The 19,980-nt window shown below is 37.8% G+C and overlaps 1 protein-coding gene and 1 pseudogene across 1 annotated transcript; both read left to right on the forward strand.

Moving 5' to 3' along the window:
• Window positions 1-10,744: 10,744 nt before the first annotated feature.
• LOC131956194 (uncharacterized) lies at window positions 10,745-12,210 on the forward strand. The gene is made up of 2 exons (XM_059320610.1): window positions 10,745-11,936; window positions 12,011-12,210. The coding sequence occupies exons 1-2, from the start codon at window positions 10,745-10,747 to the stop codon at window positions 12,208-12,210; spliced, it is 1,392 nt and encodes a 463-aa protein (XP_059176593.1).
• A 3,995-nt stretch (window positions 12,211-16,205) lies between these two features.
• Window positions 16,206-19,636, forward strand: LOC131956204 (ubiquilin-1-like; annotated as a pseudogene).
• The last annotated feature ends 344 nt before the right edge of the window (window positions 19,637-19,980 follow it).

Below are 19,980 nucleotides of genomic sequence, written 5' to 3' on the forward strand. Positions count from 1 at the left end.
ATACGTGTACGTGTACGTGTACGTTTAAGTGTAAGTGTAAGTGTAAGTGTAAGTGCAAGTGTAAGTGTAAGTGCAAGTGTAAGTGTAAGTGCAAGTGCAAGTGTACGTGTACGTGTACGTGTACGTGTACGTGTACGTGTAAGTGTACGTGTAAGTGTAAGTGTAAGGTGTATGTATATGTGTAAGTGTACGTGTAAGTGTAAGTGTACGTGTACGTGTACGTGTACGTGTACGTGTACGTGTACGTGTACGTGTACGTGTACGTGTACGTGTACGTGTAAGTGTAAGTGTATGTGTAAGTGTATGTGTATGTGTATGTGTATGTGTATGTGTATGTGTATGTGTATGTGTATGTGTATGTGTATGTGTATGTGTATGTGTATGTGTATGTGTATGTGTATGTGTATGTGTATGTGTATGTGTATGTGTATGTGTATGTGTATGTGTATGTGTATGTGTATGTGTATGTGTATGTGTATGTGTATGTGTATGTGTATGTGTATGTGTATGTGTATGTGTATGTGTATGTGTATGTGTATGTGTATGTGTATGTGTATGTGTATGTGTATGTGTATGTGTATGTGTATGTGTATGTGTATGTGTATGTGTATGTGTATGTGTATGTGTATGTGTATGTGTATGTGTATGTGTATGTGTATGTGTATGTGTATGTGTATGTGTATGTGTATGTGTATGTGTATGTGTATGTGTATGTGTATGTGTATGTGTATGTGTATGTGTATGTGTATGTGTATGTGTATGTGTATGTGTATGTGTATGTGTATGTGTATGTGTATGTGTATGTGTATGTGTATGTGTATGTGTATGTGTATGTGTATGTGTATGTGTATGTGTATGTGTATGTGTATGTGTATGTGTATGTGTATGTGTATGTGTATGTGTATGTGTATGTGTATGTGTATGTGTATGTGTATGTGTATGTGTATGTGTATGTGTATGTGTATGTGTATGTGTATGTGTATGTGTATGTGTATGTGTATGTGTATGTGTATGTGTATGTGTATGTGTATGTGTATGTGTATGTGTATGTGTATGTGTATGTGTATGTGTATGTATATGTGTTCAGAAAACGTATTATATTCATGCAGCTTAATCAATTTTTTGGGATAATTTATTTAGTAGGTTTAAGGTGCAAGTTTAAATAACATAGAGATGTATTTATCTCTCTTAGTGTTTACAGTCATTATAAAAATGTAACACTTCGCTATACATTAAATGCGAAGATAGCATTATTATTATTCTCGTATTATTAGCAAAATTGTAATTTAATAGAAAAAAAGAAAATTACCACATCTTTCTTCATCTGAATTGTCTCCGCAGTCATCTTTTCCGTCACATATATATCGAATTGGAACACATTTTGTATTGTTACATTGAAAAGCCGTTGATTTGCAATTGCCGGCTAAAATTTTTGACAAAAACGAAAAATTATTAAGCGATTGCCTAATTAATTTTTAGTTGTATCGTTTGAATTTAAAAAAATTCTCCTGACTGTAGTGGGGACTCTTAATCAACTTAAACAACGTGTTATTGTAGCCGATGTGGAACACGGGGTGCACATTACACAGTATAGCCACACTGCCGCCACTCTTACAATTTGTCGAAAGTACGCAACAACCTCCTAAATTATCATGTTGATTAAATGAATTGTTTGTTATAAAAATAACATACATATAATACTCTCAAACTTATGGTCGTTTGAATATAATAGATATAACCTAAGTTTCCAGATGAAAATGGTCTTTCAGATGAACTGCAGAACACAACCAATTATCCGATTTGCAACCTTTATAAACATTTTTAACCACAATCATATACATGCTCGTAGACCGAAACTCGCACAACATCATTATGGGACATACATTTATGACGTCAATGCAGATAATGGGAGTGTCTATCCGAAATATAAAGTTTTTGGACACCTACTGGGAGGAGGGGGACTAGTTTGGACATTTTATTAATAACATTCGCATACTTTAAAAAATATAAATAAAAAGCTCCAAACGCTAATTGATTTTTAAAAGCAAGCTAGCTTTAATTAAGTTTTTAAATACACTAAGTACAAATTTTCAGAATGTACAGAAGGTTTTCCCTACATAATAATATTAAAACCCTGACAAGCATTAACTATTATAAATAATAGATTACTGACCCTAAGCATCGTGAAGAAACTTATCCATACCATGAGGGGCTCAGATGCAGCAATTCTGAAAGTCCCGAATACGTGAGTGGGGCTATGGATTATTATCTCTCGATTCTGATCCTTGCGAATATTGCACCCTAGAGAGCATTGTGTAGAGTCCAAAACCTATTTGGGTCCGCAATATGATACCAAGTACAGCCTGCTGGTTCATCGGGAATGTCGAGCCGCTGAATATCATGATTCAGAAAGCAGTACTGACTACGGCGAAGAGGTACCATAGAAATGAGCAGGAGGAAATTGTGTTGTAAGGTTGAATGCATTTAAAATGACAAAGCTACAGCTCAATTACAAAATGCTAACCAGCCGCTCCTCTGGCAACTGTACCTGACCGACCGCAAAAGGAACTGCCAGAGAATCCTGTTATTACTTTTAGCCTCCCTGGATGACTTAAAAATGTGACGACACTGCGGCCTTTAAAAACGTTTCAGAAGCGGCTGCTGAGCGATATCTGATCTTATGGATACGTGCACACACCAATGGCTCGGCTAAGTGAGTGTTTACACCTGATGGTTCGTCCACTATATGGATTACTAGGATGGGTCTACGACCCAATCCACCAGTATAAAGGGCTATCATCCGACCAGTCTGGTTCAGAGTTTCTTCGAGGCATCTCTTCGGGGGGGGGGGGGGGGTCGGAACCCTCCGAAAAATGTTGACTGCCCCCACCCCACCAACGAAAAATAATCTATGTAGAAAATATATACCTTCACCAGTTCTCCCCCCCCCCCCTGAAATGTACGTTCCCTCCCCCCTCCCTCCCCAAAAAAAAAATTGTCAAGTGAACATAAAAAAAGCGAAGAGAAGAAACAATGGTCTAGTTAGCTGTAGTTCATGACAAATGTTTACAATCGTATAGCCTAGGGGTCGGCAACCTTTTAAGAGTGAAGAGCCAAAAGTTACAATTTTCAAAATTTCCCAGTTTTGAAAGAGCCACATTTTTATTTCAATATTTTATTATTTGATTATGAATAAGTAAATAAATGTGATTTGGTATTTAAGATAAATAGTTTTAAATATGAAATAATATTTATTCATATAAAAACATACACGTTTCGTCAGAATAATAAACTTAGTAATGAAACAATATAACTACAGGACAATCCCAGTCCAATTTAGAAGCTGTTAACTTCGACCAACTGGTTTGGATATCGGTTTGATAATAGTGTCGCTTCTGTTCTTTAGCTCTCACCAGGCTTATTTTCCACCCACTCAACACAGGGTAAACTCGTACCCCATAGTCCAGTACCCGGCTCAACAATAGGAAGCTAATAGCTAAAAAAAAACACTACGCCATTCAGGTCAAATTAATGATTACTGACACATTTGGAAAAGCATTCTAAATAAATTAGCATTCCCATTTTAAAAACATTCGAAAAAGTCGGCACTTGGGCAGTGGCAAGCATGGGATCGTTGCCACGGGGCTGTAGGGCTGGGCCTGGTGCCCAAGCTGCTGTCAGCTGTCCGTATACTTTCTACTGCACATATCTTAATGTTCTCTGATAAGTGTCTTAATTCTGTTTAAAGATGTTTTTCTTTACATAATGCTATTTGATATGAGTTTTGGAAATGAAATAATATAACTATTAATATTAGTACAAGGAGCTGGAAAGCCTCATCTTGACAGCAAAAGAGCCGCATGCGGCTCGCGAGCCGCAGGTTGCCGACCCCTGGTATAGCCGGATCGAAATAGTAAATGATATCGAAGGCAGATAATATAAGCGATTTCAAAACTAAGCATGCTTAAGAACTATTCTTCGCTTTATCAGCTTGCTGTTGCCTGTAAACACTGGTACCGGACGATTGCTTTCACGGATCAGACATCCGTCTTTCAGATTCGTGAGATACTGATGGTGTTTTAAAGCAAATATTTTTTAACTAAGGAATCATTAAAAGCGGAAAATAAAAAAAAATATTTTTAAAAAAAGTGTATTTCAACAAGCTTTTGGATGTACTAATGATAAAAAATAAATAATTAAAAAATAACTCATTTGTTTTCTTTATAAAAGCTTTGGTCACTCATGACACGTTTAACAAATTTTAGCGAGCTTATAAAATATAGCAATTAATTTTACTTGTGTTTTTCTCAACTCCAACCCATATGAATGTCAATAATGTTTTTTTTTAGATTGGTTTTCTATTTTTAATGTAGAAGCGTATAAAATCTTCTCTCGGATAGATATTACAACAATGGAAGAGGGAACATAACCCTTAAGTGCATTATTTAAAAAAAAAGTTGAAAAAAAATAACCTAGCAATTCTTTTGTTGTGTATATGTAGAATTCAATGTAGAAAAACATCATTTTTAAAATTTTAAATGAACTTTAATTAAGTTCTTAATTGTTGCATGTTTACAACGTTATGCAGTGATGTGATAGTTTTTAAAACAGTTATTGTTCTTATTACAACAAAGATATACATTGCACTTGTCGCACACTGTTTGAGCATGATGTGTATTTGCACCTGTCATTACACTATTCCACGAGATTTAGTGTCCACACTGGTCCTGGAAATGCAGGGCTCACACTGGTCCTGGAGATCCAGGGTCCCATGTGGTCATGTAGATTCAGGGTCTTCTCTGGTCATGGAGATTCAGGGTTCACACTGGTCCTGGATATCCAGGGACAACGTTGGTTTAGGAGATCCAGGGTCCACACTGGTCCAGGAGATCGAGGTTCCACACTGGTCCTGAAGATCCAGGGTCCACACTGGTCCTGGAGATCCAGGAAGATACTCTGGATCACCAAGACTATCTACTTCATATATTTCTTCACCTTCACTCAAGTCATCTATTTCACTAAGGTTATCTGCAAGGTATTGCAGTTCATGCTAAACAATAATCTCCCTTTGATTTTTTAATGATTTTTGCTGAAACTAAAAAAAAAACCAAGGTACTATAAAATCACCAAAGCTGATGTATAAAGTAAAAAATAGTGCAAAAGTAGGTCAATATGCATAACGTTGCAGTACTGAAACCAACGTTTTGTGAAGATTTATAAAAAAAAAGTTATGAATTGATTTTCAAAACAACACATACAATAAGTAATACATACCTTAGGTAGTCAGAAATATGTTTTTTTAAAATTCCAAAACAAGTTTATTTGACTTTGATGAACTTTGAAACGCCAACCAAAAATGCTGGGATAAAAAACCTTGTGAACATGCACAAATTTGAGATCGGCTTGGCGGTAAAAGAAATCTAGGTCACTTAGACATGCGCAAGCTGTAGGTTAACATTGTCAAACAACGCGATGCACAGAATCAAACATGTTTAGGCTAATATGTTATGGGAAGGTAACTGGTATGTTACAGATCTGTAGCGGTATGCATATAATACGTAGAGTTTATTGTCGTAATAGCAACAAAATGTAATTACCACATCCTAGTTCATCAATGCCGTCTACACAGTCTTGGTATCCGTCACACCGATAGTTAACACTAACACAATTTCCGTCTCCATCGTCACATTGAAACTCTGATAAACTGCAGTTTTTAACTAAACGATATAAAAGTTAAATTTCGAGAATTAATTTTTTTAAGCAACAAACGACATCAAATAAAAACGCGAATTAAGTTACTGGGATAGCAAAACAAAGTTTAAACAATTATCTTTACTTATGCCAAATTTCGTTCCAAACACCGACATTCTGCATAAAGTCAATACCGCGTCAGCATGTCAACATAAACATTTACAACATCAATACTTCAAACCTGAACCGAACCATAATTAATGTAAAATTTATCAGTACCTAACTAATGTCAGTCAAAGTGAAAGCGCAGTGCAAAGTGCTGACCACACCTTCCCTTCATTTGTCGAGTTCAAGTAAATTATGACGAATTCTACTTCATCTGCCCAATGGATCGCTCGGTCTAAAGAGGCGTTTCAGTTTCTTTTACTATGGCGATAAATTTATTAAATACTAGCGTACACGTGCACGCGCGATGCCGCGGGAGTATAAGAAAGTCTGACGAAATATTTAAGAAGTGTTTCATCAATGCGTTACCAATCCCATGTTCTAATACGCATGGCCTTGTTTTCTAAAACTGAGTTATTTAAATGTAAACAATGCCTGCGCTTGGATAATAAATAAAGGGACACGGGTTTACCTACACCACTGTATGAAAACCTTACGTTAATAACTCACCAGTAAAATGAGCTAGAACACACTTCGGTGACCGCCCATGTGTGAGGGACGTAGAGGGGTGCTCTCGGGAGCCCTCGATTACACTAACTAACCAGGAGTATTCTCAACAACTTCCCAAAGTTTGATGGCGATCGTGTGAACAGTGTCACTGCATTTCATATTATTTTTATATACCACATGTAGAAAAAAATCGCACCCTCCCGAGTCTTCTCACTTTCGAAATTAAAAAATAATTTTTTTTGCAGAACCCATCCCTGGGGTGTTCTCATCAACTCCCCAAAGTTTGATGGCGATCGGATGAACGCTGCGAAACCGCAATCGACTTTTATTTTGATATACAGTATATAGAGAAAAAAAAACAAATCGCGCCGTGCCGTGGTGCCACCCCTGCGAATTTGAATTTTTTTTTCTCGTAGAAACCTCCACCGGAATATTCTCAACAAGTTCCCAAAGTTTCACGGCGATCGGATGAAAGGTGTAGTAACGCATAAAAGACAGACAGACACACACACATACACACACAGACACACATACATTGCTTTTATATATATATATATATATATATATATATATATATATATATATATATATATATATAGGTATAGATAGATATAGGTATAGATAGATATAGATATAAATATTTTATTAAATATGTAAAGATTTTATTAAATATGTACACATTTTAAAATTGTGACAGACTGCACTTTTAGTAATTTGTATCTATATTGTATTTATAATGTATTTAACATAATCTTGTATAAAAGTAGAAAACTTGGCCAACGGAAGGACTAAATGAGCGACTGATCATATTTTTTCCATGCTTTTTTATATCGTTTACTGACGAATGAATGGTATAAAAGAAGAGCATAAGGCGGACAGTTGTGCGTGCCTTTATAGAAGAATGTAAGCCGTCACCATGTCACTCGGTTTCTGGATTTTTCTTGTATTATTACTATTAATTCTACTATGGATCATTGTTGAATATCTCAAACTCCAGAGATGTATTTAAATATATATATATATATGTATATATATATATATATATATATATATATATATATATATATATATATATATATATATATATATATATATATATATATATATATATATATATATATCAATGTATGTGTGTGTGTCGTTTATGCATTACCACACCTCTTATCAAATCGCCGTCAAACTTTGGGAAGTTGTTAAGATTATTCCTGGGGCGGTTTCTGCGAAAAAAAAATTCAAATTCGCAGGGATGGCGCCCTGGCAGTGCGCGATTTGTTTTTTCTCTATATACTTTATATAAAAAATAAGAGTCGATTGCAGATTGTTCAACCAATCGCCATCAAACTTTGGGGGATATGATTAGAGCAATTCAAAGAAGGGTTCGGTAAAAAAAATCATTTTTAATTTTGCAAGTGCGACGCCATGTGAGGGTGCAATTTTTCTCAATATACGGTATATAAAAATAATAAAAGTGAATTGCAGTGGCACCGTTCACACAATCGCAATGAAACTTAGGGAAATTGTTGAGAACATTACTGGGGAGGTTTCTGCGCAAAAATAATTTTTAATTTCGCAAGGGCGGCGCCACAGGGGGGTGCGATTTTTTTCTATATACGGTAAATAAAAATAACCGTCGATTCCGGTTTCACAGCGTCCATTCGATCGCCTCAAACTTTGGGGAGTTGATTAGAAAACATCCAGGGAAGGGTTCTGCAACACGTCTATTTTAATTTCGCAAGGGCGGCGCCTCGGGAGGTTGCGATTTTTCTCTACACGTGGTATATAAAAATAGCAAGAGTGAATTACGGTGACACCGTTCTCGCGATCGCCATGAAACTTTAGGAAGAAGTTAAGAATATTGCTGGGGAGGTTTCTGCGTTAAAAACATTTTCAAATTCGCAGGGGTTGTGCCCCGGCAAGGTGCTATTTGTTTTCTCTATATATATGGTATCCGATAGCCATCAAACTTCAGGGACTTGACTAGAACGTTTTAGGGAAGGGTTCTGTAAAAAAGCCATTTTTATTTTCGCAAGGGCGGCGCCACAGGAGGGTGCGATTTTCTCTATATACGGTATATCAAAATAAAAGTCGATTGCGGTTTCACGGCGTTCATCCGATTGCCATCAAACTTTGGGGAGTTCATTAGAACACTACCTGGAAGGGTTCTGCAATTTTTTTTTAATTTCGCAAGGGCGGCGCCGCGGGAGTATGCGATTTTTCTATATGTACGGTATGTACAAATAAAAGACGATAGCGACTCTACACAGTTTATCCGAGTGCCATAAAACTTTAGGGAGTTGATGATACTCCCGATAAGGTTTCTAGGGTGGGAGAAGGGTGGGAGTGGGTGGATGGTGGTGGGAGGGGGGATTAAATTTTGCATGGGAGGCCCCCCGGCAGGATGTTGTTGGCGCCCTGTTGTTTACCGTGAGCGCTATGGCGACTAAGTTGGATCTAAACAGCGTGTTAGACAAAGGATAGGATGGGGCATTACAAACGCTCACTACATTGAATCAGGCGTGTCCGCCGGCGCCCTGGTAGAGTGCGATTTTGGCTGCAAATAAAAATTTCCGTTTCGGCCCCCAAAGGCTCACATGGGCCGCTGAGGGCCATGTAATACGTTTTATTTTAATAATTAGAAAAACTAACAAAGGTTAGATTATTAACTGGGATGTTTCTTTTTGTCCGTAAAAAATCCAAACAGTTTCGTTACTTTGCGAATGATGCAATTAGCATCTATTTTTAGACAATCAATCAGAAATTGAGATCGAGTATCTAATTATAGACTAACGCTAACATATTGCATCATTCACATTGGTGTTTAAAATACGTCAAATACTTTTTTACGTGCTAAAGAAAATAATCCTGTTCATTTGTGTCATTTTTGCGTATGACGCAATCTGCATTATTGTTAACATATTTGGCACGATGGCGCCTGTTATTTTTTAAGGAGCCAGAGACCGTACGTGGCGCCTATGCGGTAGTGTAATCAAGAGGGGGGGTGTGCTCTGAGAGCGCCCCTCTACGTCCTGACACATGGGTGGTCACCGAAGTGTGTTCTACCATATTATTTTGGTGAGTGATTAGTGTACACATAAGGTTTTCACGCGGTAGTGTTGGTAAACCTGTGTCCCGGTATTTATGAACCAAGCGCAGGCATTTTTTTACATTTAAATAACTCACTTTTAAAAAAGCAAGGTTACGCGACTAAGAATATAGGATTGGTAACGTATGGATGAAACCCTTCTTCTATTCCCGCGGCAACGCGCGAGGACGGGTACGCTAGTATATATATATATATATATATATATATATATATATATATATATATATATATATATATATATATATACTGCCATCCGGTATTAGAGCCTTGTCGTGGCTTGGCAGCTTGTGTATCCTGACCACCCCCAGAGCTATACCAGCGGGAGTGTAAACTCCTTGTAGGTTCAACCAAGCTGGGAAGGTCTGCGCGGGTAGGGATCACACCAAAGCTAACACCCTGGTCCTCCAGGTTGGGGGTTGAAACATAAGGCTGGCAACCTTATCTCGTAAAAAATATACCGCTACAGAAACTGCAAGTACACAAATCCAACACCGACTTGGTCAAGGGGGATCCTCTCTAGAAGAGCCCATGATGCCTACTAGTGAAAGACTAACGGAAGCTAGTTTACTGACAAATCTCCTAACGCCCAAGACCAAAACCAGATTAGGGACCTGGAACATCAGAACCCTATATGAAAGCAGCAGATCATCCCAGGTCGCCAAAAAAAATGAGAAGGTATAAATTAAAAGTCCTAGGATTAAGTGAGACACGATGGAACGGCAGTGGCCAAACTAGGTTTGTCTCGGGAGAGACTGTCATCTATTCAGGTCACGAGGATGAAGATCATGAACACACGCAAGGTGTAGCCATAATGATGTCTCCAGAAGCAGCAAATGCTTTGATTGCATGGGAGCCAGTCTCACCACGACTCATAGCAGTTCGTTTCAATGCCAAGGGAAGGAAATCAACTTTAATCCAGTGCTATGCACCCACACATGCTGCAACAGATGAAGAGAAAGAGGGCTTCTACAGCGCACTGCAGGCTCAAATCGACATATCACCAAAAAGAGATATAAAGATAGTAATGGGAGACATGAATGCCAAAGTTGGAACAGAAAATAAAGAACGGGAGCTCACAATGGGGAAAAATGGAATAGGCACAATAAGTGAAACGGGGAACTCTTTGATGATTTCTGCGCATTTAATGATCTAATTATAGGGGGGACAATTTTCTCTCATAAAGATATACATAAGACCACCTGGACGTCACCCGATGGCAAAACAAAAAAACAAATAGATCACATCAAAGTTTCCAGAAAGTGGAGAAGAAGTTTAATGGATGTTAGGGCGAAACGAGATGCAGATGCAGCCTCAGACCACCAACTCATGGTTGCAATACTAAAATTAAAACTAAAATCCTACAGGGATCGAGCTGATAAACCGCACTTTAAATTCAATACAACATTTCTTTGGTGTTCAAAAATAAAGGAAGACTTTAACTGCGCAGTAAAAAATAGGTATGAAGCACTCTCCAGCCTGGCAGATGATACAGTAGAGGAAACAGTAGAGCAAAAATGGCTAGGAATACAGGAACTATGGAAGTCAACATGCACTGACATATTGGGGAGAAGAAAAAATGAACAAAAAGAATGGATCACAACAGAGACATGGGCCAAAATTGAAGATAGAAAAGAGATAAAGCAGAAGATTAACAAATGTAAGGATGAAAAAGAGAAAATAAACCTCAGAACACATTATTGTGAAGTAAATCGCATGGTCAGAAAAAGTGCAAAAGAAGACAAAAGACAGTTCACACAGGAGATGATAGAGGAGGCAGAAACTGCGGCACGACAAGGAAAAATAAAGAGGCTCTATGAAGTAACCAGGACACTATCAGGTAAGAACATTAATCCAATCAAACCAGTAAAGGATAAAGTAGGAAATATCTTAACAAGTGACACAGAACAGAGAGACAGATGGGTACAGCACTTTGATGATATTTTAAACCATCCTCTCTCATCAAACATCCCGGATATACCACCTGCAAATCACCTACTAGATGTGTGTACAGATCCACCCACAAGGTTAGAAACAATAAGAGCAATAAAAAGCATGAAAAATGGCAAAGCAGCTGGCCCGGACGGCATCCCACCAAAGGCACTCGAAGTAGACCCAGCCATATCAGCAGACATACTACATCCTCTACAGATTTGGGAAGAAGAGATAATCCCATCTAACTGGAAACTGGGATACCTGATAACATTGCCAAAGAAGGGAAACCTGACACAATGCAACAACTGGAGAGGGATAATGCTTCTTTCAGTTCCAAGTAAGGTGCTGACAAGAATCATCCTAGAGAGACTTAGAGATGCCTTGGATAAAAAGCTGGGACAAGAACAGGCTGGTTTTCGTCAGGACAGGTCATGTACTGACCATATTGCCACGCTGCGCATCATTATCGAACAGTCCATTGAGTGGCAAACCCCCTTATACATGACCTTTGTCGACTTCGAAAAGGCGTTTGACAGTGTGAATAGAGATGCTATCTGGAAGTTAATGAGCCACTATGTAATACCCAAAAAATTTATATCTATCACACAGAAACTATACAAAGACTCCACCAGTCAGGTAATACACAAGGGAAAGCTAACAAAACCATTCACAATGACGATGGGAGTAAGACAGGGATGTATGCTATCGCCAATGATATTCTTGATGGTAATCGACTAGATCATGCTGAGGGCCACAAAAAACGACACAGGAATCCAGTGGAGTTTTACAAAAAGGTTGGAGGATCTTGATTTTGCCGATGACATCTGCCTACTATCTCATAAGCATCAACACACGCAAGCCAAACTAAATCGGCTGTCTGAAGAAGCCTCCAAAATTGGAACAAAAATCAATAAAAACAAAACAGAGGTCATCAGAATCAATAACAGCCAGGACCTGCCGATACAGCTAAATGGAGAAGATTTACGAGAAACAAACACATTCACATATCTGGGAAGCGTGATCAATAAGGACGGGGGAGCAGACGAGGACATAAAATGCCGTATCAACAAGGCTAGATGTGCCTTCAACTCGCTGCGCCCGATGTGGAGGTCCATGGACCTGTCACTCCGGAGCAAAATCGGGATTTTCAACACGAATGTTAAGGCAGTGCTACTCTATGGCTCGGAGACCTGGAGGGTTATGAAGACAAATACTGATAGGCTACAGGCGTTCGTAAACAAATGCCTACGACATATACTCAAAATAAGATGGCCAGACAAAATATCAAACAAAGACCTTTGGCAAATTTTAAAGTAACAGCCAATAGAAAGATATTAAGGCCCGAAAATGGGGATGGATCGGACACACGTTAAGAAAAGAAAAAGAAAACATCGCAAAACATGCATTGGACTGGAATCCCCAGGGGAAAATGAGGGTGGGCCGGCCCAAGAAAACATGGAAGAGAACGGTTGAGGAAGAGGCAAAAACAGCTGGGCTCTCATGGGCACAGATTGGAGGAGCAGCCCAAAACCGAGTCCGCTGGAGATGTGTGGTTGCAGCCCTTTGCTCCCCAGGGGCCATAAAGGAGTGATGATATATATATATATATATATATATATATATATATATATATATATATATATATATACGAACATAGAATACTCATTTAGGGCTTGTTCGAGTTTAAAAAAAACATTAAAAACACTTATTTTTAATTAAAAATTATAAACAAGTTACAACACTGTTTTAAAATTTGTTTGCTATAATGCTTCCTGTGAAAAGTCGGTTGAAAGAATATGAAGCATATAAGTTTAGTATGTGTAATGGTTTCTCGCCCTATGTTTATTTTTATGTTTTTTGAATTAGATTAGATTTTGTATTATTAGATTTAAATGCATTTCCTTTATATGCTTTGCCATTCTTTACTGTGTATTTTTATTCAAATAATAATTAAGAGAAGTAATTGCTTTTTAATTTGTTTAGTGCAAATCTATTAGAAGTTGCTTAAGAGCACACATATTTGACTATTTAGAAAAGGGAAATAAGTCATGGAAGTGGTTTGAACGTTCGCGTATCTTTTACGCGATGGATTTATTTTGGAAAGAATTTTGCCGACAACAGCATGTGTTTGATTGTAGGAGAAAGAGGACTCGGGATGGTCTGTCTATAGAATAAAGATAATCCAACCGCAGCTGCATTATTATTTTTACAAAACAACCACCAAATTAAAAATGCAAGAGAATTATTTTTTTAACTGTAAAAAAATTGATTATGGTCGGCTTTGGGCACCTAAACGGCCCCCCCCCCCGCATTGCGGGGTCTGGCGGCACTGTAGTTCCGCCCCTGCTGTGTAGCAAAAAGATTTTTTATAAAATTATTTAAAAAGATGCCGTTGCAAAGTTCTTACTTGTTCCTTAAACCGCAAGATTACGTCTGTATTAGCAAATATATTTTTGTCTAAGAAAGTAAACAAAACTGAGCTAGAATACCTTACTTTATAAAAACATGCTAGGGAATTACTCAGCAAAAATATTACAATAAAATTGTTAAATATTACGCATCCGCCTTTAAATTATACTAACCAGGCATATCCATGCAAACAAATGGACGTAGTAAATTGCAGGATTCGTCGTTTAACTTTCCGTCTTTAAAAATCTCAAGACAGTATTCAATTTCCGTTTTTTTATTAGGTTTATCAGGGCTCCATAACGAACTGAAGTTGGCAACTGTTCCATCTCTCCATCTCCATTTACCTTCATGTGTGTTGTAATAACCTCCAATCCACACTTGGGAAAAGTATAATTAAATTTTTATTGGAATACATACCAATTACTTTGAACCACACGTTACTAAAAAAAATTCTTGTAAGTTTAAGAATTATTTTTTTTATAAAATTGTAGATTGATATAAATGCAGAAGATAGCTAAAATGGTAATTTTGTGTTACATATGTGGGCGATTCGAATGTTTTAAGGTAAAAAAATGTTTACTGAAATTAATAGTAAATGCTGTCTTTTGTTTGTTCTTGTTTAGACAAAGACAATAAAAGCAAATCCAGAGAGGATAGTAGGCTGAAGTCGGCGTCAACGGGCCTATTGGCGCATAGCATGTTGACATTTTACGCGACATTTATAATACGAAAGCAGAACTTTATTTTTATTGACAAATTTAAAAGACATTGTTTATATAAGAGCAAATAAAGGTTTATGCTTTACAAATACCTACGTTCATTAGAGCCGTTTGGCTTTAGAGAGTTTAAAAAAACAGATTCACTTAGCGAGGAAACTGTTGCAAGCGTTCTTTTTTCGTGAACCATTGAGCAGTATTGCTAAAAACAAGAAACAATCATTTATTTCTGTCGTTTATACATGATCATATATTCTAATGAGTTTTACCCAGCTTACATAAGAAAAACAACATTCATGATTTAAAATTACTACATAGTAGTAGGTTAGATTAGTCAAGAACAGACAACCAATTTTATAATAAAGCAGGCTAAGGAGCTGGAGTTGGATGGCACCAGTTAATAGAATTAACCGCGTGACCCTAAATCAAATGTCGTAAAACTTTACAGTGCTTTACAAAATTACATTTCTTTCAACTGATGATTTAATACTGTTGATAAGGGATGATTCCGTATCTAAAATGAGGTGCCACCCTAAATTACAACACCGGGTGACACCCTATCTAGTGAAACCACTGTAGACAACAAGAGAATTTACCTCAGCGTCATACCAAGACGATGGTGTTGTGAACACCTCAAAGCATTTTTCCTCAAACGCAACGGCTTTTGGGCTGATACACGTCGCTGAAATGTTTCAATTAAGTCAAAACAAAGTTTACGTAAGCAAAGGTGTTGTCTTTAAATTGCGATAACCCTTTTTAACCGTTTTTAATCTACCCTTTCGTCTTTATATCGTCATGAAACTTCTGAACCATCTCCCCGCTCCCTAACATGACGTCATATATCAGCCAACCTCTTCTCCCTCCAAGCTGGAGTTTTGTTGTTTTTTTTGACAACGTAGTCTTAACATTTACGATTTTCTTTTGGCTAATTCGGAGCAGATAAAATACAACAATTTGGCAGACTTAGTAAGTTTAAACTTAAAGTTTAAAAACTAATTATATAATAATTACTGCTATTTACCTTGCGAATAGACAACTTTGGCGAAAGAAATCAGTAATGAAACAGTACAAATCTTTAAATTGAGCATCATTTTGGCTTAGTAACGTTGATATATAGAGATCTGTTTTACAATTAGTATATAATTTTGATGAACATGTAAAGATATTTCCAAATAAAAATGTATTTAAAAGCTCTTTGTGACAATAATAGAAACAAATCTAAATCAAAAGTTATTGTTTTTTTCAGCTCTTAATTAAATTAAATTAAACTTAGAAATAATACATTTCGATTTGTTCTAAGTTCACAATTACATTATTTTAAATATGCACTTAGGGGGCAATATCACCAAGACTATGGGAGAGGATAAAGATAATCTACCAAAAAGAAAACGATTACTCATACATATGTCAAATTTTGAAAGCGTTTGTTATTACTTAACAGCAATAATACAGCATAAAATATTATAAGTATATGTTTACCATACTCATTTCTAAAAATTAATTGAATAATATTTGTTTATATTTCAAAATTTATTGTAAACAATTTTCCAAAACCATAAATAAAGTTTTTCAAACATGACATAAACTTTGTTTTCGTTATATCTGTTGATACGAAGTTAAATCAGGGGTCGGCAACCTATTAAGACGGTAGTGCCAAAATACACCGTAACACAGTTTTAACATGGCGGAGAACGTTAACAATTCCGGAAAATCTGGTGTTAAAACAATAACCGTTAAAACTCCTAAAGAGAAACATAACGTAGAGATGAAAGACGGAGCTTCTGTTCGAGAGCTAAAGGAGGAAATACAAAAAATTTTTTTTAATGCACCCTATGAGCAGCTGTGTATTATCTTTGCTGGAAAATCATGAAAGATGAGGACTCCCTTGAGCAACAAGGAATAAAAGATGGATTAACAGTGCATCTTGTCATTAAATCAGCCAACAGAACTGTGCAAGACTCACCACCTAGGACTTCAACAGCTACCCCGCGGATTGCCCCAGATATATCTCAAACACCCTCTTCACTTGGAGGTATTGGAGGACTTGGTGGCTTGAGTGGTCTGGGCATGGGCTCCGCTAACTGGTGCCCTGTCAAAACGGCCCGGGACAAATCGGCACCGTCAAAACGGCCCCGTTAATACGACCCCGTCAAATCGACTCCCGACAAACCGACCCCGTCAAAATAGCCCCGTCAAAAGGGCCCCGACTTATTGGCTCCCGTCAAATGGGCTCCCGTCATATTGACTTGCGACATATAGGCTCCCGACAAATGGGCTCCCGATATTTAGGCACCCGACAAATGGACTCCCGACATATTAACCCCTGACAAATAGGCTCAGGACATATTGGCTCCCGACAAAGCGGCTCCCGACATATTGGCTCCCGACATAAGGGCTCAAGACAAATGGGCTCCCGGCAATTGGGCTCACGACATTTTGGCTACCGACAAATGGGCTCCCGACATATTGGCTCCCGGCAATTGGGCTCCCGACATATTGGCTTTTGACAAAATGACTCCCGACATATTGGCTCCAGAAAAATGAATGATATGACCACTATTGGCATAAAAGTAACCATTGTGTCCTACCTCCAATACCACCATAACCTCTTTTTAATGCCCGAATGAAATTATTTTTTCATGAACCAACATTAATTCACAAATAAATCGAGCCCTTAACAGCTGAATTCCACCAATTCTAAAGTTTTGATAATGTTTAATTTACAACAGAAAAGATCTGTTGCTTAAAAGCGAGCACAGAATTGTAAATGTATGATATACATGATGTTAACATGATATCAGCATTTTGTTTTGATAACCTACAAGCACAGTGGCGTAGCGAGGTCGGGTGTCACCCGGTGCGGCACTTAATGGTGTCACCCTCCCCCAGAGGCGTTGCGACCCTTCCCGGGGACAAACTTTCAAGTTTTCGATTTGCACCCCCCCCCAAACTTTCGATTTGCACCCCCACCCCCTCAACTTTTTCTCTATATATTTTGCTATTTTTTGCCTTGGTGTCACCCCCTATTATGCTTGCCTACTACTGCTAAAAAGTTCATTTATAGGCTGATTCTCTCAATGTCTTGCACGACAAAGTGATATAGCCTGTAGTGTTATTATAACGATTGGGCTCTGTTTGACCCACAAACACTGAATCCCACTGCCGAAACGGTGGGGGGGGGGGGGGCTTTTTGGAATTTTTAACCTTTTTTCTTTTTTAAAATTATTTATAGGTAATAAATATTAAAATTCCATTGTAAAAGTTTTAATTTTTTATGAGGGAAAAGGGCCCCTATGTGCCTTGGGCCCCCATGCCTTGCTTACGCTAGCTTTACGGTAGCTACGCCACTGTGTCAGTGGTCCTTTTGTCTGGAGCCAACTTGACAGGAGCCTTTTTGTCGGGAGCCAAAATGACGCTAGCCTATTTGTCGGGAGTCGTAATGACGGGGGCCGTTTTGTGGAAAAAACTAAATGACGGGAGACTATTTGTCAGGAGCCTTATTGACTGGAGCCCTTTTGTCGGGAGCCTATATAACGGGAGCCTATTTGTCGGTAGCCTAAATGACGGGAGCCTATTTGTCGGGAGCCTATATGACGGGGTCCATATGTCGCTGGCCCTTTTGACGGGGCCGATTTGACAGGGTCGTTTTGACGGGGCCGTTTCGTCATTGGCCGAATTGACGCCGCACGCGCTAACTTTATGGAGATGCTGTAGAGAATGCAACGTGAAATGCTGGGTAATCCAGATATGTTACGCCAACTAATGGACAACCCTTTTGTGCAATCAATGATGTCCAATCCAGAAATTATGAGGTCTTTGTTAATGAACAATCCACAGATGAGAAAACTTATGGAGCGTAATCCAGAGAAAACTCATATGCTGAATAACCCTGAACTTATGCGTCAAACAATGGAATTGGCACGCAACCCAGCTTTGATGCAGGAACTAATGAGACCGCAAGATAGAGCTATGAGTAATTTAGAGAGTATTCCTGGTGGTTTTAATGCACTAACATGCATGTACCGTGATATACAAGAACTTATGAATAGTGCAGCTCAAGTAACAATGGGATCTAATCCATTTGATTCGATTGTGAGAAATACCTCTGTTGAAAATACACACGAAGGCAGAGAAAACAGGGATCCCTTGCCTAATATTTGGGGTAGTCCACCTGCAGGTACCAAACGCAGTGCTGCCAATGTTACATCAGGAGAAACCAGTAATACTGCTGGTAAGTTTAACACCCCAGGTATGCAAAGTTTAATGATGCAGATGATGCAGAATCCTCAAATGATGAGCAACATGCTTCAAGCACCGTACATACACCGTCAATGATGCAGTATTTGTCTGCAAATCCAGAGCTTGCTCAACAGATTATTAGAAATAACCATTTGTTTGCCAACAATCAACAAATGCAAGCCAATTTAACAACAATGATGCCCACTCTTCTTCAGCAGATGCAGAATCCAGATATTCAAAAACACGGTGACTAACCCTAGAGCTTTGGAAGCTCTCTTGCAGATACCAATTGATTTAAGTCAGCTCCAACAAGAGTCTCCAAATCTTTTTTCTAATATGACAGGCTTAGGTGGTTTACCAACAATGATGACAGGTAGTACAACTACTCCATTAACCACAACTTCCCCCTCCTCCACAGTAACAGCAAGTGCTCCAAGCAGAGGTGGTATAACTTCTGCTGGGGGACCTCTAGGTTTAGGGCAGCAAAGTTACCCAGAATCTTTTTCTACAAATGATGGCTCGAATGATGAAGATGATTGTTGGAGGACAACAGAATCAGCACCCAGAGCAGAGATATGCATCACAGTTAGAACAGTTAGTAACCATGGGCTTTGTTGACAGAGAAGCAAATATTAGAGCCCTAAAAGCAACATTTGGTGATGTGAATGCTGCTATAGACAGACTTTTACAGCAAAGATGATGCTCTAACAGACTTATTTCAGAATCTACAAACTAACAAAATATTTACTATTTTATATTAAATAATGATTCATTTGTGAAAAAATACATTTTATTTCATTATTCAAATATTCCAAAATCCTGTCTATGTTTACATGTTCAATGTTAAGTTATCAAAGACAGTTTAATATAGGTAAATGAAGAAAAGATATATGTGCTATCAAAATCTTTTAATTATTCTTCATTTAAAATCTTTTAAATTGTTCTTTATTTTTATTTCATTTCAACTTCTTATCTTCCTTTTTTTTAAATATACAAAGTAAGATTGCATTTATAAATGAATAAAAATGTACAGACAAACAAAGGTTCTAATGTACATTGGTTTACCCACAAATATGTGGTGGGTGTACTCTGGTTTTAACACTCTTTTGTAGACTGCTTTATTCAGTTACACTAGCAGTAGGTGTGATTGTGCACACATTGTGTACAGTTGTTGAAAGTATTTAAACAGAAAAACAAACTACCGGTTCTAGATTT

Source organism: Physella acuta, unplaced genomic scaffold (assembly GCF_028476545.2).
Source record: "Physella acuta isolate Inbredline_101_S28 unplaced genomic scaffold, ASM2847654v3 ptg001133l, whole genome shotgun sequence".
NCBI classification, from domain to species: domain Eukaryota; kingdom Metazoa; phylum Mollusca; class Gastropoda; family Physidae; genus Physella; species Physella acuta.